At 44.8% G+C, this 17,432-nt stretch overlaps 1 protein-coding gene and 1 pseudogene across 1 annotated transcript in view; one reads left to right on the top strand and one right to left on the bottom strand.

Annotated features, from left to right (window-relative positions):
- Window positions 1-17,157, top strand: part of DENND5A (DENN/MADD domain containing 5A) — a 49,851-nt gene extending 32,694 nt beyond the window's left edge. The window contains exons 12-22 of the mRNA XM_014545851.1: window positions 4,950-5,034; window positions 6,551-6,635; window positions 7,097-7,225; window positions 9,209-9,330; window positions 10,943-11,088; window positions 11,639-11,757; window positions 12,125-12,306; window positions 12,881-12,963; window positions 13,683-13,806; window positions 14,406-14,574; window positions 16,139-17,157. Of these exons, the coding sequence (XP_014401337.1) occupies window positions 4,950-5,034; window positions 6,551-6,635; window positions 7,097-7,225; window positions 9,209-9,330; window positions 10,943-11,088; window positions 11,639-11,757; window positions 12,125-12,306; window positions 12,881-12,963; window positions 13,683-13,806; window positions 14,406-14,574; window positions 16,139-16,322 (1,428 nt within the window). The 3' untranslated portion in view covers window positions 16,323-17,157. The remainder of the gene's footprint in view (window positions 1-4,949; window positions 5,035-6,550; window positions 6,636-7,096; window positions 7,226-9,208; window positions 9,331-10,942; window positions 11,089-11,638; window positions 11,758-12,124; window positions 12,307-12,880; window positions 12,964-13,682; window positions 13,807-14,405; window positions 14,575-16,138) is intronic.
- Window positions 10,013-10,894, bottom strand: LOC102241984 (annotated as a pseudogene).
- Window positions 17,158-17,432: the final 275 nt, after the last annotated feature.

Here is a 17,432-nt window from a genome sequence, read left to right as displayed (position 1 = left end):
TATTAGAAACCAGATTTTTTGTGTGTGCAGGAAATTATATACTTTATAAGTATGAATTTTATGGTAATATGAATTATATCTTGGTAAAGCTGTTTAAAAAATCCAAATGGATTATACTGTAAATAATGTTTTATAACTTGCTTTTTTTTACCTCATTATTTTTTCCATGTCCTTAACTAATTTTTAGATGATATTACAGTATTTAAGAGCTCAGACTATAAATCAGATAGACTTGGGTTTGATTCCCACTTAATAATTTTATGAAACTGATCAAGGTACCTAGCTTTTCTAAGTTTCTGTTTCCTCATATGTATGATGGAATTTTAAAAGTACCCACCTCCATAGGATTCTTGTGAGGATTTGATAATTCATGTAAAGCACTAAGCTCAAAGCCTGGTATCTGGGAGATTCTTAGTAAATGTTTGTGGTTATTATTCTTCTAAAATCTCGTTTTTAATTAATGTATTATTGTATAGATGTGCCATACTTGAATCAAACCCTTATCATTGGTCATTTAGGTTATTTGGATTTTTCAGTATTATAAACAACATTGCGATTACAGTTTTTTTAAAAAATGTTAAAGATTGTGTGTCACATTCCTACAATTTTGAGAGTCCTGTTGTGTAGTAGCAACACTATGAGCTTTGGAGTCAGAAAGACGTATTTGAATCTTAGCTCCACTGGGTGACTTCTAGTGATTTGCAGTTTTTGACAGTAATTTTCCTTGTCCAAAATACAGAATTAATAAAACCTACCTTTCAGGGTTGTTATGATAATTAGATGTAATAAAAATAAGTACCTGGCACGTGGTGGGTATGTAACATATGACAGCTATGATTATGCTAGGTTTTACACGAAGGATTTCTGTTTCTTTCCTTTATTTTTTAAAAATATGTTTTTACTGATTTTAGAGAGAGGAAGGGAGAGAGAAACATTGATGTGAGAAAAAAACTTTGATATGAGAGAGAAGCATTGATCAGTTGCCTCCGTATGCACCCTGACCCATGACCAAACCCACAACTTGGGTATGTTGCCCGACTGGGAATCGAACCGGCAACCTTTTGGTGTGTATGATGATGCTCAAGCAACTGAGCACACTGACCAGGGCTCTTTCCTTTTCTTTGTAAACAAATAAGTAAAATATACATAATCATTCTATCATTTTTCTTAAAGTTTAGCAAGCCTGACACTATGGTTAAGTAAGCTCTTTGAACTTTTTGATAAAACATGCCCTCAAAACTTTTTAATATTTGCCATAAAAATCTTGAGGCATTTAAAAAAAATAACCTTATCATCACATGTTCTAAACCTGTCCTCTGAGGCTTGGCAACATATTCTACAAGAGATTATGGGGATTTCTTTTGGGATTCATTTGATCCCTCTCTCAGTTTGGATGGACAGAGGCTACTTGTTTGGTGAGAAACCAGTACAACATAAATGGGGGCTTTTTTGTTCAGGTTCCATTTTCTGAGTTCTGCTTTTGGGTCACTAAAGTGTCACTGGAGGGAAGTGAGGGCCTGTGCCTGTGGCAGGGCACTTATGTCCTGAGGGACCCTGACTATCTCTGTTGGGCTCCTACAGCATGCTCCTTAAATCTCCATTTTCGTGGTCTGTGTGTAGAGCACCTTTCTTCTGCTGAGACAGTCCTCAGTGATGTTCCAATCCAAAGGTTATACCTGGTTACCTGGTCTCCTCCATCATGCAGACTGTGCATGATCATGCACAGATTGTGACCAAATTCACTCTCAGAGAACTATCTTATCTCCCTCTTCCTGGGGGCACCTTACTGACCAACTGCCTATTTTATCTACTTATAAAGTAGGGAGAACCAACCGGCAGTTTTTACTGCTAGCTTCCTAAATTTTCTTATTAGCCGTGTTGGTCTGCATGGAAGGCTGTCTGCAGCAAATCCTCACCACTCTTTCACTGTCGATGACATATTCCAAGGAGATGGGTATCCTGCTCTAGGATATTTATCTGACAGTAAGAGGTGAGGTTTGATTTTTCATAATAGTTTTATAATTACTATCATTTGGGGACTGGTAAGTGAAAAGGGGTTGTTTCTCACCCTTTATGCATTGACATTCTTGGAGAATCTGGTGCTATCTATGTGTCATGTGACCACATCCCTGAATGGGTAGTCAGACTATATTGAACCTTGCAGTCTCTATCAGTCCTTTTGCAAAAGAGGAAAAAGAGTAATTCATGTCTTTTGCACTAGAAAGACCCCAGTGCCCTCTTACTAAGCTTCAGCCCAGCTGCTACTCTCTCACTTTTGCCCTTGCCCTCCCTCCTTGGCTAGTATAATCACTGTGAGCCCGGGCATCCTTCTGGCACAGTGGCCTGGTGTTGCTCTTGCCTTTGGTTCTTCAGCAGCATGGCATGTGAGGGCTCTCAGGTGACCAGCTATATTTAGTTTGTATCACATCCACACAGTCCTATAAGGGAGGCTGCCTTCCAGTCAGTCTAGATGCTAGGACTATAGTGATGAGTAAGTCGAAGTCCCCGCCCTTTTAGGAGCCTACTCTAATGGTTTTGATAAATGAATGGATGAATGGATTTCTAGAAGTTGAATTACTATCTTAAAGAGCATGGCTATTTTAAGCTTTTGTATTCTACATATATTCTATTAATATAACAGTAACAGTGTATGGGAGCTGTAAGTCTCATTGATTTTTGTTGAACCTCTATTTTTTCAAAGTTTTGGTATTTCAATGAATAAAAAAAATGGCCTTCTCTAGTTTTAATGTGTATGTTTTTGTGTGTGTGTGTGTGTGTGTGTGTGTGTGTGTGTGTTTTTAAATCGCCATTGAAGTTGGGTTTTGTTTTAAGCTGGTTAAATCTTGTAGGAAATCCAAATATACAGCAAACATATGATAACAGCTTGCTGATCCATTGATGAGGGTTTTCTCTCATTCAGATGCTTTATTCCCCCCTCCCCCCAAATAGATCAAAGTGATGGGTAGAAACAAAATAGGTTATTGACATTTTCAAGGGAAAAATTTATCCCAGAGCATAAAATTTTCTTCAGAAGGTATAACTTCAAAGGTAAATGATCCCTTTCAGAAGCAGTCTGCCTAGTGTCATTATTAAGAGTAGTGGTTACATGGACTTAAGCTTGAATTTCAACACTCTACTTACTAGCTGTGTGATCTCTTACAATCTTTCTGATCCCCAATTTGCTCTTTTCTAAAGAAAATGAGGGTAGGGGTACCTACCTTATAGGATTTTGGGGAGCATTAAATAAAATGTTATATTTTAAACATTTAACATAGTTCATAGCACACCTTAAGCAAGACATGGTAGCTTCTATCATTATTATTACTTTCATAAAATGCAGAACTAAAGTTATTTATAAAACTATTATAATAAATTCTACTAAAACAAACATTATGTTACATTTATATTGTATCAACTGTATAGGAACATTCACCATGAATCTGAAATAAAGGTTTTATCACATAATGAGAGTCTCTGTACTGAAGGATGACTGAGAAGAGACAAAGCAGTTGCTGGGGGGCTAGCTGGGCTCACTCACTCCATAGGCAAATTGCTCCCTTAGATCAGGCTTGCAAGTGCTATTCAGATTTGTGTCTTACTAAATGACTAATTGTGCCCTAGCCCAGTGGTCGGCAAACTGCGGCTCACGAGCCACATGCGGCTCTTTGGCCCCTTGAGTGTGGCCACGAAGTTTCAATTGCACTGTATGTGTGCGCCCGCACGTGATATTTGCAGTTTGCCAACCACTGCCTTAGCCCATAGTGTGGCCCAGAGCTGTCGGCACTTGGAGCCCTGGAGGGGAAAGAAGGGATGAAAGTGGGTTTAGCTCAGTGGATAGAGCATTGGCCTGGGGACTAAAAGGTCCTAGGTTCTATTCTGGTTAAGGGCACAAGCCTGGGTTGCGGGCTTGATCCCCAGTAGGGGGCATGGGGGTAAACAGCCAATCAATTATTCTCATCATTGATGTTTTTATCTCTATCTCCCTCTACCTTCCTCTCTGAAACCAATAAAGATATATAAAATAAAATAAAATAAAATGACTAATTACTACATGACTCAAACACAGGGTGGGACAAAAGTAGGTTTGCAGTTGTTCATATGGGAAATAATACAATAATTAACAAATAATAATAGAATAAGAAACTGTGTTTTGTGTACTCACAACTGTAAACTTACTTTTGCCCCACCCCATAATTTCAACTGCAAATGCCAAGGTTCTCTTATGCTGACTGCAATATCTCAGCTTTGCAGTAGAGTAACAGCCTACCTTCCCGCAGGCTTCTTCAACTATACCTTCAATAGTAAATCCTCCTCTTAGTGATGATTTATTCTCCCCAGCCTGCACTAAGGGCAGGAATGTCAGTATTTTAGGAAATTCAGGAGCTATCGTACAATCTTGTAGACTGGATATCAGCTTCTCTATGCAAAACTCATGCTCTACCTAAGCTGACCTTCAACCAGCAAACCATTTAGAGGTTATTTGACTTTTTCTCATCCACTGGTTCATTGACATCTCTTTCTGACCATGCCCTCCTCCTTCCCAGTGGGGACCTTTTCTCTTTTCTGTTTTTTATGTTTCTCCAGGATTTTAGTAGCAGGGTATGTATATGTGTATACATTGCATCTGGTGTACACTGAGGTAAGAAATGGTACAGTAAGTCCTCACTTAACGTTGTTGATAGATTCTGAGACTTTAAGCTAAATGATGTACAACGAAACCAGTTTTACCATAGGCCAATTTATATAAACAAGAGTTAAGTTTCTGTGACATCTCATCAACATTACAACAAAATAACATTGAATGAAATGTTATTTGAGGACCTGCTGTACAGGTACTTTTTATCAAAAGCTGGAATCTATATGTTTAAATTATCTCTGTCTCTGTCCACTGGATGCCTTGGCCTCTGAAATCTAAACTGATAGATATTTTCCCCTTGTATTGGTTCCAGGGGAAGTCAGCCTTGTGGTCCCACCTGTTACATTATCAGGAAAACCGACAGAGAAAACTCACATCCGGAAGCCTCAGTACCTCAGGTAAGACGGTCTCCGCTTCATTGGGGAGAACGCCCTCCCCCCACATTCCATCCCCCACTGGAGAGAACAGCAGGAGTGATTCAGGTCACTGAAGCCTTTGGTCTGTGATGTTTTCTTCTTTACATATTAAGCCCCCGGGTCCTTTGAACCACAGAGCATGCCATAGCCATGGAGTTTGCTTTCATTATGTACTCTTTTGATCAGTGAAATAGAAGACATATCAGCAAGGTATGTCTCATTAGAATGAGTTTAAGTTTTAAATGAATTTGGGTGGTACTAATGTCTTGTGTTTGGAGCAAACTGTTTTCAGAGTCTTTTGTTTTATTTCTCTTAGATGGGCATTGAGATGATCTATCCTATCAAGTAAGGGAGCCTGTTTGCAATGTCCTACCTTAAGGCCTGGTGTGAATAATTCCTTACACTTCCTTTCTGTTTCTGATTTAATGAAAATATCAGAGTTATCAGGGACCCCAGAGATCATCCTAGTCCAGCCCCTTATTTACAAGAGGAGGAAACTGGGATTGAGAGAGGAATTGAATTTACTAGAGATCACCCAGTGAATTGATAGAAGAGGCCAGATTAAGAGCCGTTCTCTTGTCTCCTAATCTTGTGTTCTTTAGACCATTCTACAGTGTCCCTTCCAGGACAGTCCTCCTCCTTCCTCTACTTCTTGTCAACATCTCCTCTTCACACCTCTTTCATTCTTCTCTCTCTGCCCAGGAGTTTGTTCACCTTTCTTGGATGTTCTTATCCTAATGATAAAGATCAGTTTAAATGGGGGTTAAAAGATAGGCATGAACTCAGAGTTGTCTTTGCTCTTGAATTCGTTGACCTCAACTAGCACTGAAAGTGGGGAGAATAATTGACTGAAAATGAGGTACAAGAGCTTCCTAAGTAGCCTTTTAAGAGTTTTTTGGTTCACTTTCTGGATATGAGAGTCTTCTCAGGAAGACTATTGAAGTTATTGCTAAGGGATAAACTATAGCCGAAAATTCTCAACAGCCGAGTAATCAGGGTAGTAAGTTTTAAACGTTGGGCCAGATATGCAGATATAAAGGTATTATATCTAGAGGTCTGGTTTTCTGCAACATGTGTTTTTTTACACATCCTGTTGGCTCTTTTGTAGCCTATTTTGAGGCAAGAGCAGGACAAAAGTAGTGCCTCCAAGTGGAAGCACTACCTTCTATGCATTATGATGAGAATGTGTGGGTTAGGAGCCAAGGATCTGACTTTGCCACTTGGTGACTGGGCAAAGCAGCTAACCTGTCTGAATTTCGGTTCCCTCTATGATACCTTCTTTGGTTATCTCATAAGTTATTAAATAATTAGATGTGATAATATGCATACAAGTATTAAATCTGAAACCTAGTGTGTACTTAATAAATATTATGAAATGATTGTTCAAAGTGTTAAAGAAAAATAACTGTTTCCTGTAGAAATATGTGATTTTAGATTAGAAGGGTAGTTAGCTATTTGGATAGTCCGATCTTAGAAATGACCAGTTTCTTTGTTCTAGGAATACTTGTTGATTCAGAACGGAGGAAATCCGATGCCAGCTCAGTCATGTCTCCCTTGAGAATCTCCCTCATTCAGGATATGAGGTCAGTGTGGGCTCAGACATAATAAGCCACTGAAATCCTGTTTCCAGTTGCTGCTTAGGTGTCCGCGTTATGGAGCAGGGTCTCAGTGACCCGTGCTTCCACAGCATCTCAGTTAACCAGGAAGCCCTTCTCATTGGTCTTGTGCTTTATGATGTGTTTATAGAGCAGGTGGGTTTCCTGACATTTTTGGAGAATTATATCAGAGTATCTCCAGGCCTAAGGGCTCTGGGGTTAACCTGACTTTTTTTGAGAGCTGTACTGTCACCCCCAACCCCCATCCTTTGCCAGGCGTGCCTATCTGGCAAAGCTACATGGAAGCCCAGGATTTATAGAATAAGAGAGATGTACTCTCCCAGGGGTGGATAGAGCTGTCTCTCTAGGTCTCCTTTGGCTTTACGGGGGAGGTATTGGTAGTGAGTTCATCTCCCACCCACCCTCACTTTTTCCCATTTCCCCTTCAGGCATATCCAGAACATCGGGGAAATCAAGACTGACGTGGGAAAGGCCAGAGCATGGGTGCGACTCTCCATGGAAAAAAAGTTACTTTCCAGACACCTGAAGCAGCTTCTCTCAGACCATGAGCTCACCAAGTAAGGCCACTCCACCTGGAGTAGAACAGGCTCTCAGGAATGCTGGGGGGATTAGAAACCCCTGTGTGGGAAGGGGGGGTAGTCAGTATGTCATCACTGCTGTATTCAGCTAAACTCAAATTGTGTATGAAGGTTTTGAAGCATTTCCACTTCTATCTGCAGAAGAATAATTCTGCTGTATTTGTTCTCCCTACCTTCCCAATCGGCATGCCCAAAATGGCTTTCTCATAGAGTAGTGAGAAGGATGGGGTCCTCATTGGCTACCTCAGAGTTTGGGGGCTCCTCCTCTCTATGCACTCTGGTGACTTGTATATCACAGGCATTTTTTCTGTCTCTTTCCTGAAGGATTGGAGAATTACAAGGAAACTTATAAAATATATATATACCCTTATCTCTTCTGTTCTCTCCTGGGCCCAGGGCAAGCCCACAGTAACCAAGTCCTTGCTCTTCCTCTCTGGACCTTTACTTCTAGGGCAAGTTGTAGGAACCTATTATTTGTAGGGCAGATTTGCAGATATTGGCTTAAATATATAAAAATATATTTTACATTTAAATATATTTTTATTGATTTCAGAGAGGAAAGGAGAGAGAGAGAGATAGAAACATCAATGATGAGAGAGAATCATTGATTAGCTGCCTTCTGCACTCCGCACACTGGGGATTGAACCTGAAACCCAGGTATATGCCCCAATTGGGAATTGAACTGTGACCTTCTGGTTCATAAGTCGATGCTCAACCACTGAGCCATGCTGGCAGGGCCCTTTGGCTTAAATATTTAGGGCCTTCCTTCATTTGACTCTAGCCTAACTTTTCAGGCTCATTGCTAACTGATCACTTTTCTGAGCCCTCAACCCTAGTCAAACTGGTTTCCACATTCTGCTATCCTCTTCCTATGTGCCTGTTTAAATTTGTGCTGTCCTTCAGGCCCCTCTTGTTCTAGGAACATTGAAGCTTATGGCTCTTTAAATTTCCAGAGAGCCTTGCATTTGGCAACTCATTATGGGCAGTCTTATACTGTGGCCTTTACCTGATTAATTCACCTAGACTGTATTTGAGGGTAGGTGCTTTCCTCTCTAGCACCTGCACATAGTAGGCCTTGTTTGGTGAAGTATCTATTGAAAGTACCTTATAAACCTGACTAGGTAGAACCTGACAGGTATACTGAATCCCATACCTCTTTGGCCATGATGATTGCAGTCTTGGCAACCAGGATAGTTACATTCTTTTGTTTTTTGTGTGTGTGCATTCCTCTGTGCTGAGGGCCTGTACATTTGGCTCTCTGTGTCCCCTCTCCTTGGAGAAGGTATCATTGCTGAGCAGTTGCAGAAGGCCTGCAATGTCAGACAAAGGAGTTGGTCTTTGATGAGTAAGCAGTGGGGATGCGGGGTGGAGATGGGAGAAAGTTAGAAAAGGGGAAGGACATGGTCTGCATAGCTCTCCCTGGTCTGTGACCTGGCTCATTCCCTTCATTGCCCTTTATTGTCTCTGAAGGGTCCCTGGCTTACATTCACATTCAGAGCAGTTTTCTGACTCGTGGGTCTCAGGTCAGCTGGGATCTGAGACTTGGCCTGGGAATGAGTGTTGATCGCAGATCTCTTGTTGTTGCTCCTCCAACACCACACACTAGGTGAAGCCCTAGCAAGATGCCTGAGAGGGCCTGTGTCTTTCCCAGAGAAAATTGCATTTGGGCTCTCAGTTTAAGGAAGGAGATCCCAAGACCTCTGACACTACATTGTAGTAACATCAACCCTTGGACACAGGGTAGAGTTTGGTTGTTGTTGTTGTTCCTGCTATAGCTTAAGCCACTTTCCCTCTAGCCCTCAGTTAGAGTAACTGGCTTTGTTCCTTTTTCAGGGAGCTCTAAAGAACTTAAGGCTTGACATCTCATTCTTCCCCTAGCTGGCTCCTTCCAGAACTGAGTAATTCTAGTCTCTTTCCTCTCCTCTTGGCTGGGAGACTGATGTATTGCTTCCTCTCCGACAGAAAGTTGTACAAGCGTTATGCCTTCCTGCGCTGTGATGACGAGAAGGAGCAGTTCCTCTATCACCTCCTCTCTTTCAATGCCGTCGATTACTTTTGCTTCACCAATGTCTTCACAACTATCCGTGAGTAGCCCTGTGCTCCCCACTAGCCTTCTTAGTTCCTGTCTTCATGAGCCTGCCTGAGGCTAACTCACTGTCCCCTTTTTAAGAAAAAAGATGATCACTTGTACTTTTGATTTGCCTTTTGCTTCTGTGGGAGAGAGGTGCAATGCCCTCCTTGGAGGTTGTTTTTCTCCAAAGCTGCTTATTGTTGCTCTGAACTGGGGAGCTCAGTCTTTTTGGCCATCGTGTTGTCACTGTTGTTCTAGGCACTGCCCTGGAAGCCTCAGGTGATGGATCGGATTGGGTGTGGTGGGGAAGTTCACTGCCCTCTAGATACCTGTAAAGAAATTTCCCTTTGGTTTTGGGCTGAGAGAGTCATTATTCAGTATCACAGAAGGTTTCAGAACTGCCCCCAGGGACAAGCAACTCTTCCACATAGCCATGAAGGTTTGGGTCCAGACCCTAACTCATTATGTTTCTGTGAGCAGAGTCTGCCCCTCCTGTGGGCCTCAGTCTCCCTATTTGCAGAGTGAGGAAGAGGGTTCAGAATAGTCTAAGGCGGCCCCTGGAGCCTCATCTTTCTTTGGTGCCAGGATGTTGGGTGGGGGGTCGTCTCTGAATTTGTCCCATGACTAATTGTTTGGCCAGTGACTCAACAGCCTCAGTGGTGTGGTGTGGACTCTTTTGTTACATATCTTTTTAAATTCAAATACCGTTCTGATCACTCATGGTCCAAGAACATTCAAATAATAGACCAAAAAGAAGCAGATGTTAAAGATTGGTCTTCAGACGTTAGAGTCAATGATGCCACGCTTGCCTATGATCTCGCAACATAAAATCACATCCACACCTCAGTGGCCACCAAACTACTCAGCAGAGCTTCCTTAACTGAGCTGTTTGAAGCTACCATTTTGAGTACTAGTGGCTATTTTTTTTTCCAGGCTCTCAGCAAGGGTTAGAGGAATCAGCTCAACCTTGGCACAGTGCCAAAATGTGGCCAAGTAAGGCTTTGAGTCCGTCACAGCAGCATTTACTAGCACAGGGGCCTTCTCCACAAGGTTGCAGACAAATTGGGCCATGGTTCTAGGATGGAAATTCTGTGGTCCCAAATGGTCAGCTGAATGTTACAGCGTGCACTTTTGTTTCTACATGACATCCGTCATCCCTCTCAGAGAAGAGGGCTGTAGGCTTCAGTAGAAGCAGCACTGAACTAGAATTTAGGAGACCCAAGGGAAACGAATTCCCTCTCAGTGCCTCAGAAAAGGCAACGGAATACCTGCATGTCCTCTCCTGAGATTGTTATTAGAGTGCAAGAGATGATAGATGGAAGTGCTCTGAAAAGCAATTCAGTACAATGTTGAGTTGGTGATGTTATTTAAGGAACAGGTTGACTTAGCTCTGAGCCTGCATATGGGCTTGGATCTTTGATGTTTGGGGTAACCCGAGGGGGAGTGAGATTGATGGGAGGGTTGGCTAATATTCTGAGCCAGCCGGAGACTAGCTCCTGGTGACTTGCAGCTCTGGCTGTGCTGGGGCTGCTATCATGTGAGCATGCCTGGAGCAGGTCAGGCCCTTTCAGGTATGGGAGGGATTCCTGATCCTCCTCCATGCCTTTGTGGCTTCCTCTAAACAGTGATCCCCTACCACATCCTGATTGTACCGAGCAAGAAGCTGGGGGGCTCCATGTTCACTGCCAACCCATGGATTTGCATCTCGGGAGAATTGGGTGAGACACAGATCCTGCAGATTCCCAGGAACGTGTTGGAGATGACCTTCGAGGTACGTGTTGTCCGGGAACCACACTCTAAGCTCTTGAGTTTGCAACAGTTGCTTTTCTGGAGCTTTCTGCAGAGGTTTTTGGAGGCTTTGCTCTATACAGTGTTATGTATCAGCACGGCTCTCCTGTCCTGAGATGATCGGAGCCAAGGGCTGACCCAAGGAGCGGGGAGCCTGCCCTGTCTAAATAGTCTCTGGCTGGAAAGCACTTACCCATCTGAACTTTCATACCTCCCTGTCCATGGTGTGCTGAGAAATCCCCAAGAGTTCTTTCAGCTGCTGGGCCCAAATGTTCACAGAGACCTCTGGACCTCAGACTGCTATCCCATTTCCAGAGCTGCGGGCTCCTGGGCCCTGTTCTCTCTGTAGGTAGCAGCCATCGGCCCCTCATGAGATGGTATTGTACTGTTGGCTTTGGTGACAGGTGGAACCATGAGCTCTGTCCCTGCCAGGTTGCAGGCAGCCAGTCAGATGTCTGCCTCCAAGGAGTGTCACTAATTTTTCCTACTTCCTTTTCCTACCTCATCTTCTCTATTTGGCTGTTCTCTCATAGTGCCAGAACCTGGGGAAGCTCACTACTGTGCAGATAGGCCATGATAACTCTGGGCTGTATGCCAAATGGCTGGTGGAGTATGTGATGGTCAGGAATGAGATCACAGGACATACCTACAAGTAAGTGTTCCCTCAGCTGTGCTCTAAAATGCTGGGGCAAGGGTACCACCAGGGGCTGTGTTTGATGCTTGGGTATGTGGAGTTCTCAAGGAGGCTGTTTAGGCTGTGATAGGCTGGGGCAACTTCCTATTTGGCTCTGCTCATGCACCTGAAAAAAAAATAGGAGGAGGGTTTATCAAGGGAAGATGTGTGACATTGCTGTGACAGATTCCAGGCCACCCATCACTCCCTGATTGTGCACATGGGATGGATGAGCAGGCCCTTGAGGGATCCTCAGGGATGGCTTTGTTGATGGCTCTTTCTGAGAAGTAGGGGGACAGGCAGGGGAGGAGCTGGCAGCTCTGACAGGCCATTGCCCCACCTGTAGGTTCCCCTGCGGCCGGTGGCTGGGGAAGGGCATGGACGACGGAAGCCTGGAGCGGGTCCTAGTGGGAGAGCTGCTCACATCCCAGCCCGAGGTGGACGAGAGGCCGTGTCGGACCCCGCCCCTGCAGCAGTCCCCCAGCGTCATCCGCAGGCTTGTTACCATCTCACCCAACAACAAGCCTAGTAAGTGGGAAGAGAGGCTGGGCCCTCATGCTACCCAGCCTGGGAAATGTGGGCAGATCTCTGGGAGCCCTGATATGTTAGCCCAAATCCCAGCCTGTGAGCTGCCTCAGGAACCACCTCTGCCACCAAAGCAGCCTCAGGGGATCTAACACTCTCCGTAGAGGCCTGTAAGGAGAGGGAGTGCTTTTGGAGGCTGGCCTGGGGCCTCCGTACTATTTGTATGTGATCCTAGAGAGGTGAGGGGTCTACTGCCAGGCCTTCTCTTTCCTGGTTCCTGGGCTTCACAGCCAAGTCTTGGCCCTCTTTTGGTTGCCAAATGTTCCAGGGTAAATGGAAAATAAACTTTACCAGCATCTCTTAGAGACAGAACTCGAAGGTATTGACTTTGCTTTCCTCCCCAAGATTTTAGGAAGAGCTAGCTCAGCAAAGTTTGGTGGGTGAGAGCTACTTTTGCCAAGGTCAGGCTGCCCTACCTCTCCCATGAGCCCTCACGGTGTCCTCAGTTTCCTGCTCAGGCAGCTAAGCACTGTTAGCCTCTGAGATTGGTGAGGGGTGTCTGCTTGATTTTTATCAGAGCTGAACACTGGGCAGATCCAGGAGTCCATTGGGGAGGCAGTCAATGGCATCGTGAAGCACTTCCATAAGCCTGAGAAAGAGGTAAGCCTTCCTGTCCTCCAGCCCAGGGCCTTACATTGAGTGAGAGAGAATAATACTGTTCTTGGCCCATGTGCTTGGACAGCCTGGAGCAGCCGTGGGCAAACTACGGCCCGTGGGCCGGATCCGGCCCGTTTGAAATGAATAAAACTAAAAAAAAAAAAGACCGTACCCTTTTATGTAATGATGTTTACTTTGAATTTATATTAGTTCACACAAACACTCCATCCATGCTTTTGTTCCGGCCCTCCGGTCGTTTAAGAACCCATTGTGGCCCTCGAGTCAAAAAGTTTGCCCACCCCTGGCCTGGAGTGTAGAGTGTGTGCCTCAGTTTGAGACTGAGCAGATTTTTTCCTCTGGGGATCTCTGCTTGGGTTACCCTGTTTTCCTTACACACTAATGGCCCAACAGAGTCCTGGGGCCTCTAGTGAACAGTGTGTATTCCTATTTTCTTCAGGATTTGCCCGTCTCCCTGAATAATGGCCACATTGGCTTTGTCCCCCTGGTGGGAACCCACATTCATCATCTATTCATTTATTCATTTACTCAATAGCTATTCACTGAGAGCTGTTCTGAGCCAGGCACTGTGCCAGGTGCTAGGGGAACAGACAAGGTCCCTGCCTGTCTTTTGCTGCCCTCTTAGCTGTGGGTTGTGGGTTTGGGGATGCAGTGGTGGGAGGGCAGCTTGAGGCAAGCCTGTCACTCTCCCGTTTCCTTACTAGAGAGGCAGTCTGACGCTGTTGCTTTGTGGAGAGTGTGGCCTTGTCTCGGCTCTGGAACAGGCTTTCCAGCATGGATTTAAATCGCCCCGTCTCTTCAAAAATGTCTTCATTTGGGATTTCCTGGGTGAGTTGGACTAGGATGTGTGGTGGGAAAGCATGGAGAGACATGGGGACTCACCAGCATAACGTGGGTGCTAACCCCTGGGGTCTGAGGTACAGAAGCCAAATCAGGTAACTCTCAGATCTGTTGTTTGCCCTGCCTTTCCCCAAAGGTAATGACAGAAGTTCTCCCCACCTTCACCCCTCACCTCCTGAGAACCAGATGGAGAAGGTTCTCTCTAAGCATCTGTTGTATAGCACAGGCTTAGTCATGAGTCCTCACACTCTTGTCTTGGAGATCTAGAAGGCCAGCCCAAGCCCTGTGTTGCGCCCATTTAGAGAATTTTTATGCAAGGAGCTTCTCCTTCAAGAGTTTTTTAGAAATCTTAAGACTAGAGAAAGTAGCATCTTTATATCAGGGGCCACGTAAATTTTAAAAATAAGGATAAGGAATATAGGAATCATTTTGAAAGGTGATGAGTGACATTAGAACACTCATGTTATTCTCATTAAGTTACTTACATCATCAACATTGAGATGCCCACGGCTGGTGGCCTGCAGGACAGTCAGAGACAGGTCGGCTTTAAGAGGCTTTGTCATCGGCAAGCTTTCTCCTCTTCACAGAAAAAGCACAAACCTATTATGAGACTTTGGAGCAGAATGAAGTTGTTCCTGAGGAAAATTGGCATACAAGGGCCCGGAATTTCTGCCGATTTGTCACTGCTATCAACAATACTCCCCGGAACATTGGCAAGGATGGCAAATTCCAGATGCTGGTGTGCTTGGGAGCCAGGTACTGCAGCCTCAAGCCCAGAGTACATAGCAGCCAGCCTTGGAAGTGGTGCTGGAGTCCTAGTGTGGTGCAGGGGTGGGGAGTGGCTGATGACCAGGCATTCTTGGGCAGGTGAGGCCTTAGAGGACTTCCTAGAGCCCCTTAATTTCCTTTATGTACCATGCATATGGGTGGGGATCTGTGGAGGTGGGGGTGAGAGTGTGTGTAGCTGGGGAAGAAGAGCCACATTAAAAATATATATACATTATATATATTGATTTCAGAGAGGAAGGGAGAGGGAGAGAGAGAGAGAAATATCAATGTGAGAGAGAATCATTGAGCAGTTGGCCGCCTCCTGCACCCCCCCCCCCCCCCGCCCCCGGGGATCAAGCCCATAATCCGGGCATGTGCCCTGACTGGGATAGAACTGTGACCTCCCGGTTTATAGGTCAAAGCTCAATGAATAAGCCATACCAACCAGGCCCAAGAGCCACATGTTGATGGAAGGAATAAAACCACCCCACTGGAGAAATTTAAAAGAGTATATATAGTCATTCCTTCAACAAACATATGAATGTGCCAGGCCTCGTGATGGTGGGAATAGAGATGGTGTGAATAGAGCTGAATGAAACATGCCTCTACCGTGTGGAAGTTTACTTGTCCCAATTAAATACAGTACAAGGCAGGAGGTTGTGAGAGCCCAACAAGAGGTACACATTTATATTATACGGTATGCTGGAAATACAGAGGAGAAAGATCAGAGAAGGCTTCAGGGAGGAGGCGCTAAGGACCTGAGCCAGAGGATCCTTCCCTGTTAGGATAGAGTTGTTTAACCAGGGGACTGAAATGATACTAATTTGATCTCATGGATGGTGTGCATGAGAGTGGGCAAGATCGTTAGGGGCTAGTCTAGTAGGTCAGGTGAGAGCATGAAGCCCTAATGAACCTAAAGCAATAGTTTGTTCAGGCACAAAAGGCAGGGAGTTGGTGTGGGATTCACATCCCACATCAGCCACTTAATAACCGTGTGATCTTGGAGAAGCTATTTAACCTCTATGCTCCTCAATTTCTTCTTGTATAAAGTAGGGATTATAACAGCACTAACGGCATTATATCATATCATAGGGTGGAATGACGGTTAAATACCTTATAACAGTGCTTGGTACATGCCGAGCTCTATGTGGATGTTAGCTCTCAGTATCACTCCTGGTGGTGGTAGCTGTGGGGAGGAAGGATTGGCTGCTATTGGTTAGAGACTGGCTGTTGAGATGGATGTAGTGGTGCTGACTGGACTTGGTGTCTGTTTGGTGGCGGGGTTATCTAAAGAGGAGCAGGCCTGGTGGCAGATGTCAGGGCTGATTTGGGTCGGGTTGGGCTGGTGTCCTGGGGCAGGGCAGCCCTCAGTAGGAGTCTCTTATTGCTGTGTAAGGCCTCTTTCCCAAGCCCTTATTGGAGGAAAAAGGGGGTTGTGGGGAGCTATCCACTTCTCCAGCTTCAGACTTTGTTCAAGGTTTCCCCTTGGCCTTGCACTAACTGTCTCCCTTTCTTTCCCTCTGACCCACCTGGACTGATCCTGCCCTGCCAGAGATCACCTCCTACACCACTGGATTGCCCTGTTGGCTGACTGCCCCATCACCGCACACATGTATGAGGATGTGGCGCTGATCAAAGACCACACTCTTGTCAATTCCTTGATCCGCGTGCTGCAGACATTGCAGGAGTTCAATATCACGCTAGAGACGTCCCTGGTCAAGGGCATCGACATCTGACCTCTCAGCACCAGCTAGCAACAGGACTGAGAAAGACTCACCCTGCAGCTCTGACCCGTCTTCCCCAAGGACTTAAGCGAGTTGTGCAGGAGACGGAGATGTACACTCACTGTAAAAAGAAAACTAGAGGATTTTTGGAATAAATAATCTATTTTAGAGTTTATTTGCTGATTTGCTTTTTACACACTTTCATGTGAAAGAGTGATAGGGAGAGGGAGACGAGGTTGGTGCCGCTTATTTTGAAGCTGGTGCCCTCCCTCGCTGTGGCCGCGTGCTGGGAGCCTGCGGCCTCCCTGGACTGAGGTTGGCACCGCGTGCAGGGGAGTTCTGCTTCCTTGCCCTGCTGCGTCAGTGAGGCCATTCCACATCGTTTTTAACTAATGTTTTCTATATTAACATTATTATGGATATTTGGCTTTCCTGGGCCACACACAGGTGTGCTGAGTGGAAGCCCTCAGCTCCAATCAAAGGGATTTTTAGTAGTGCCTCTTCAAGCACTGACAAGTCAGTCCACATCTTTTCTTTTCTTTTTTTTTTGTCAGTATTATTTGGGAAGAAGACATGCTAAGATGTTTCATTATGCAGAAAAATCACGTTTCCTCTTGGCACGCAGTTGCGCAGAAGTAAACAAGCATGTTTTAACAGGTTTTCCTTTCCCCCCATATTATTTATTTAACCCTCCATTGTGTGTTTTAAGTCTTTCTTTTTTTCTTTTTTTAAGGAAAGAAAAAGCTTGTCACATTCTAACTGGCTATATTATTGTTAAATTTATGTTGTTTTGCAACTTAGAAACCAGCTACAGTATGGCCCACTTAATAAAACACCTGAAACAAAACTGCATGGTCCCTGATTTTTATGGGGGTTTATGAGCAGTGGGCGGCAGAGGGTGCAGTGTGGTCTCACCACTGAGGACCGGGCTGCAGCATCGCTTCTCTCCCCTCTCCCCGCTGGCTCGCTGGCTCAGGACTGTGGACTGCCCAGGATGCCTCTGAGGGGTGGTGTCTCCTGGGTCCTTCCCGCTGCAGCACTAGGAGCTTTCACAGCTGTTAACTCACATGGTTATTTGAGAGGGATGCACACGGGGGTTATTTTCCTACTCTACAAAGAAAA

Source organism: Myotis brandtii, unplaced genomic scaffold, assembly GCF_000412655.1.
Source record: "Myotis brandtii unplaced genomic scaffold, ASM41265v1 scaffold422, whole genome shotgun sequence".
Taxonomy (NCBI): domain Eukaryota; kingdom Metazoa; phylum Chordata; class Mammalia; order Chiroptera; family Vespertilionidae; genus Myotis; species Myotis brandtii.
This window is presented reverse-complemented; position numbering and strand designations above follow the sequence as displayed.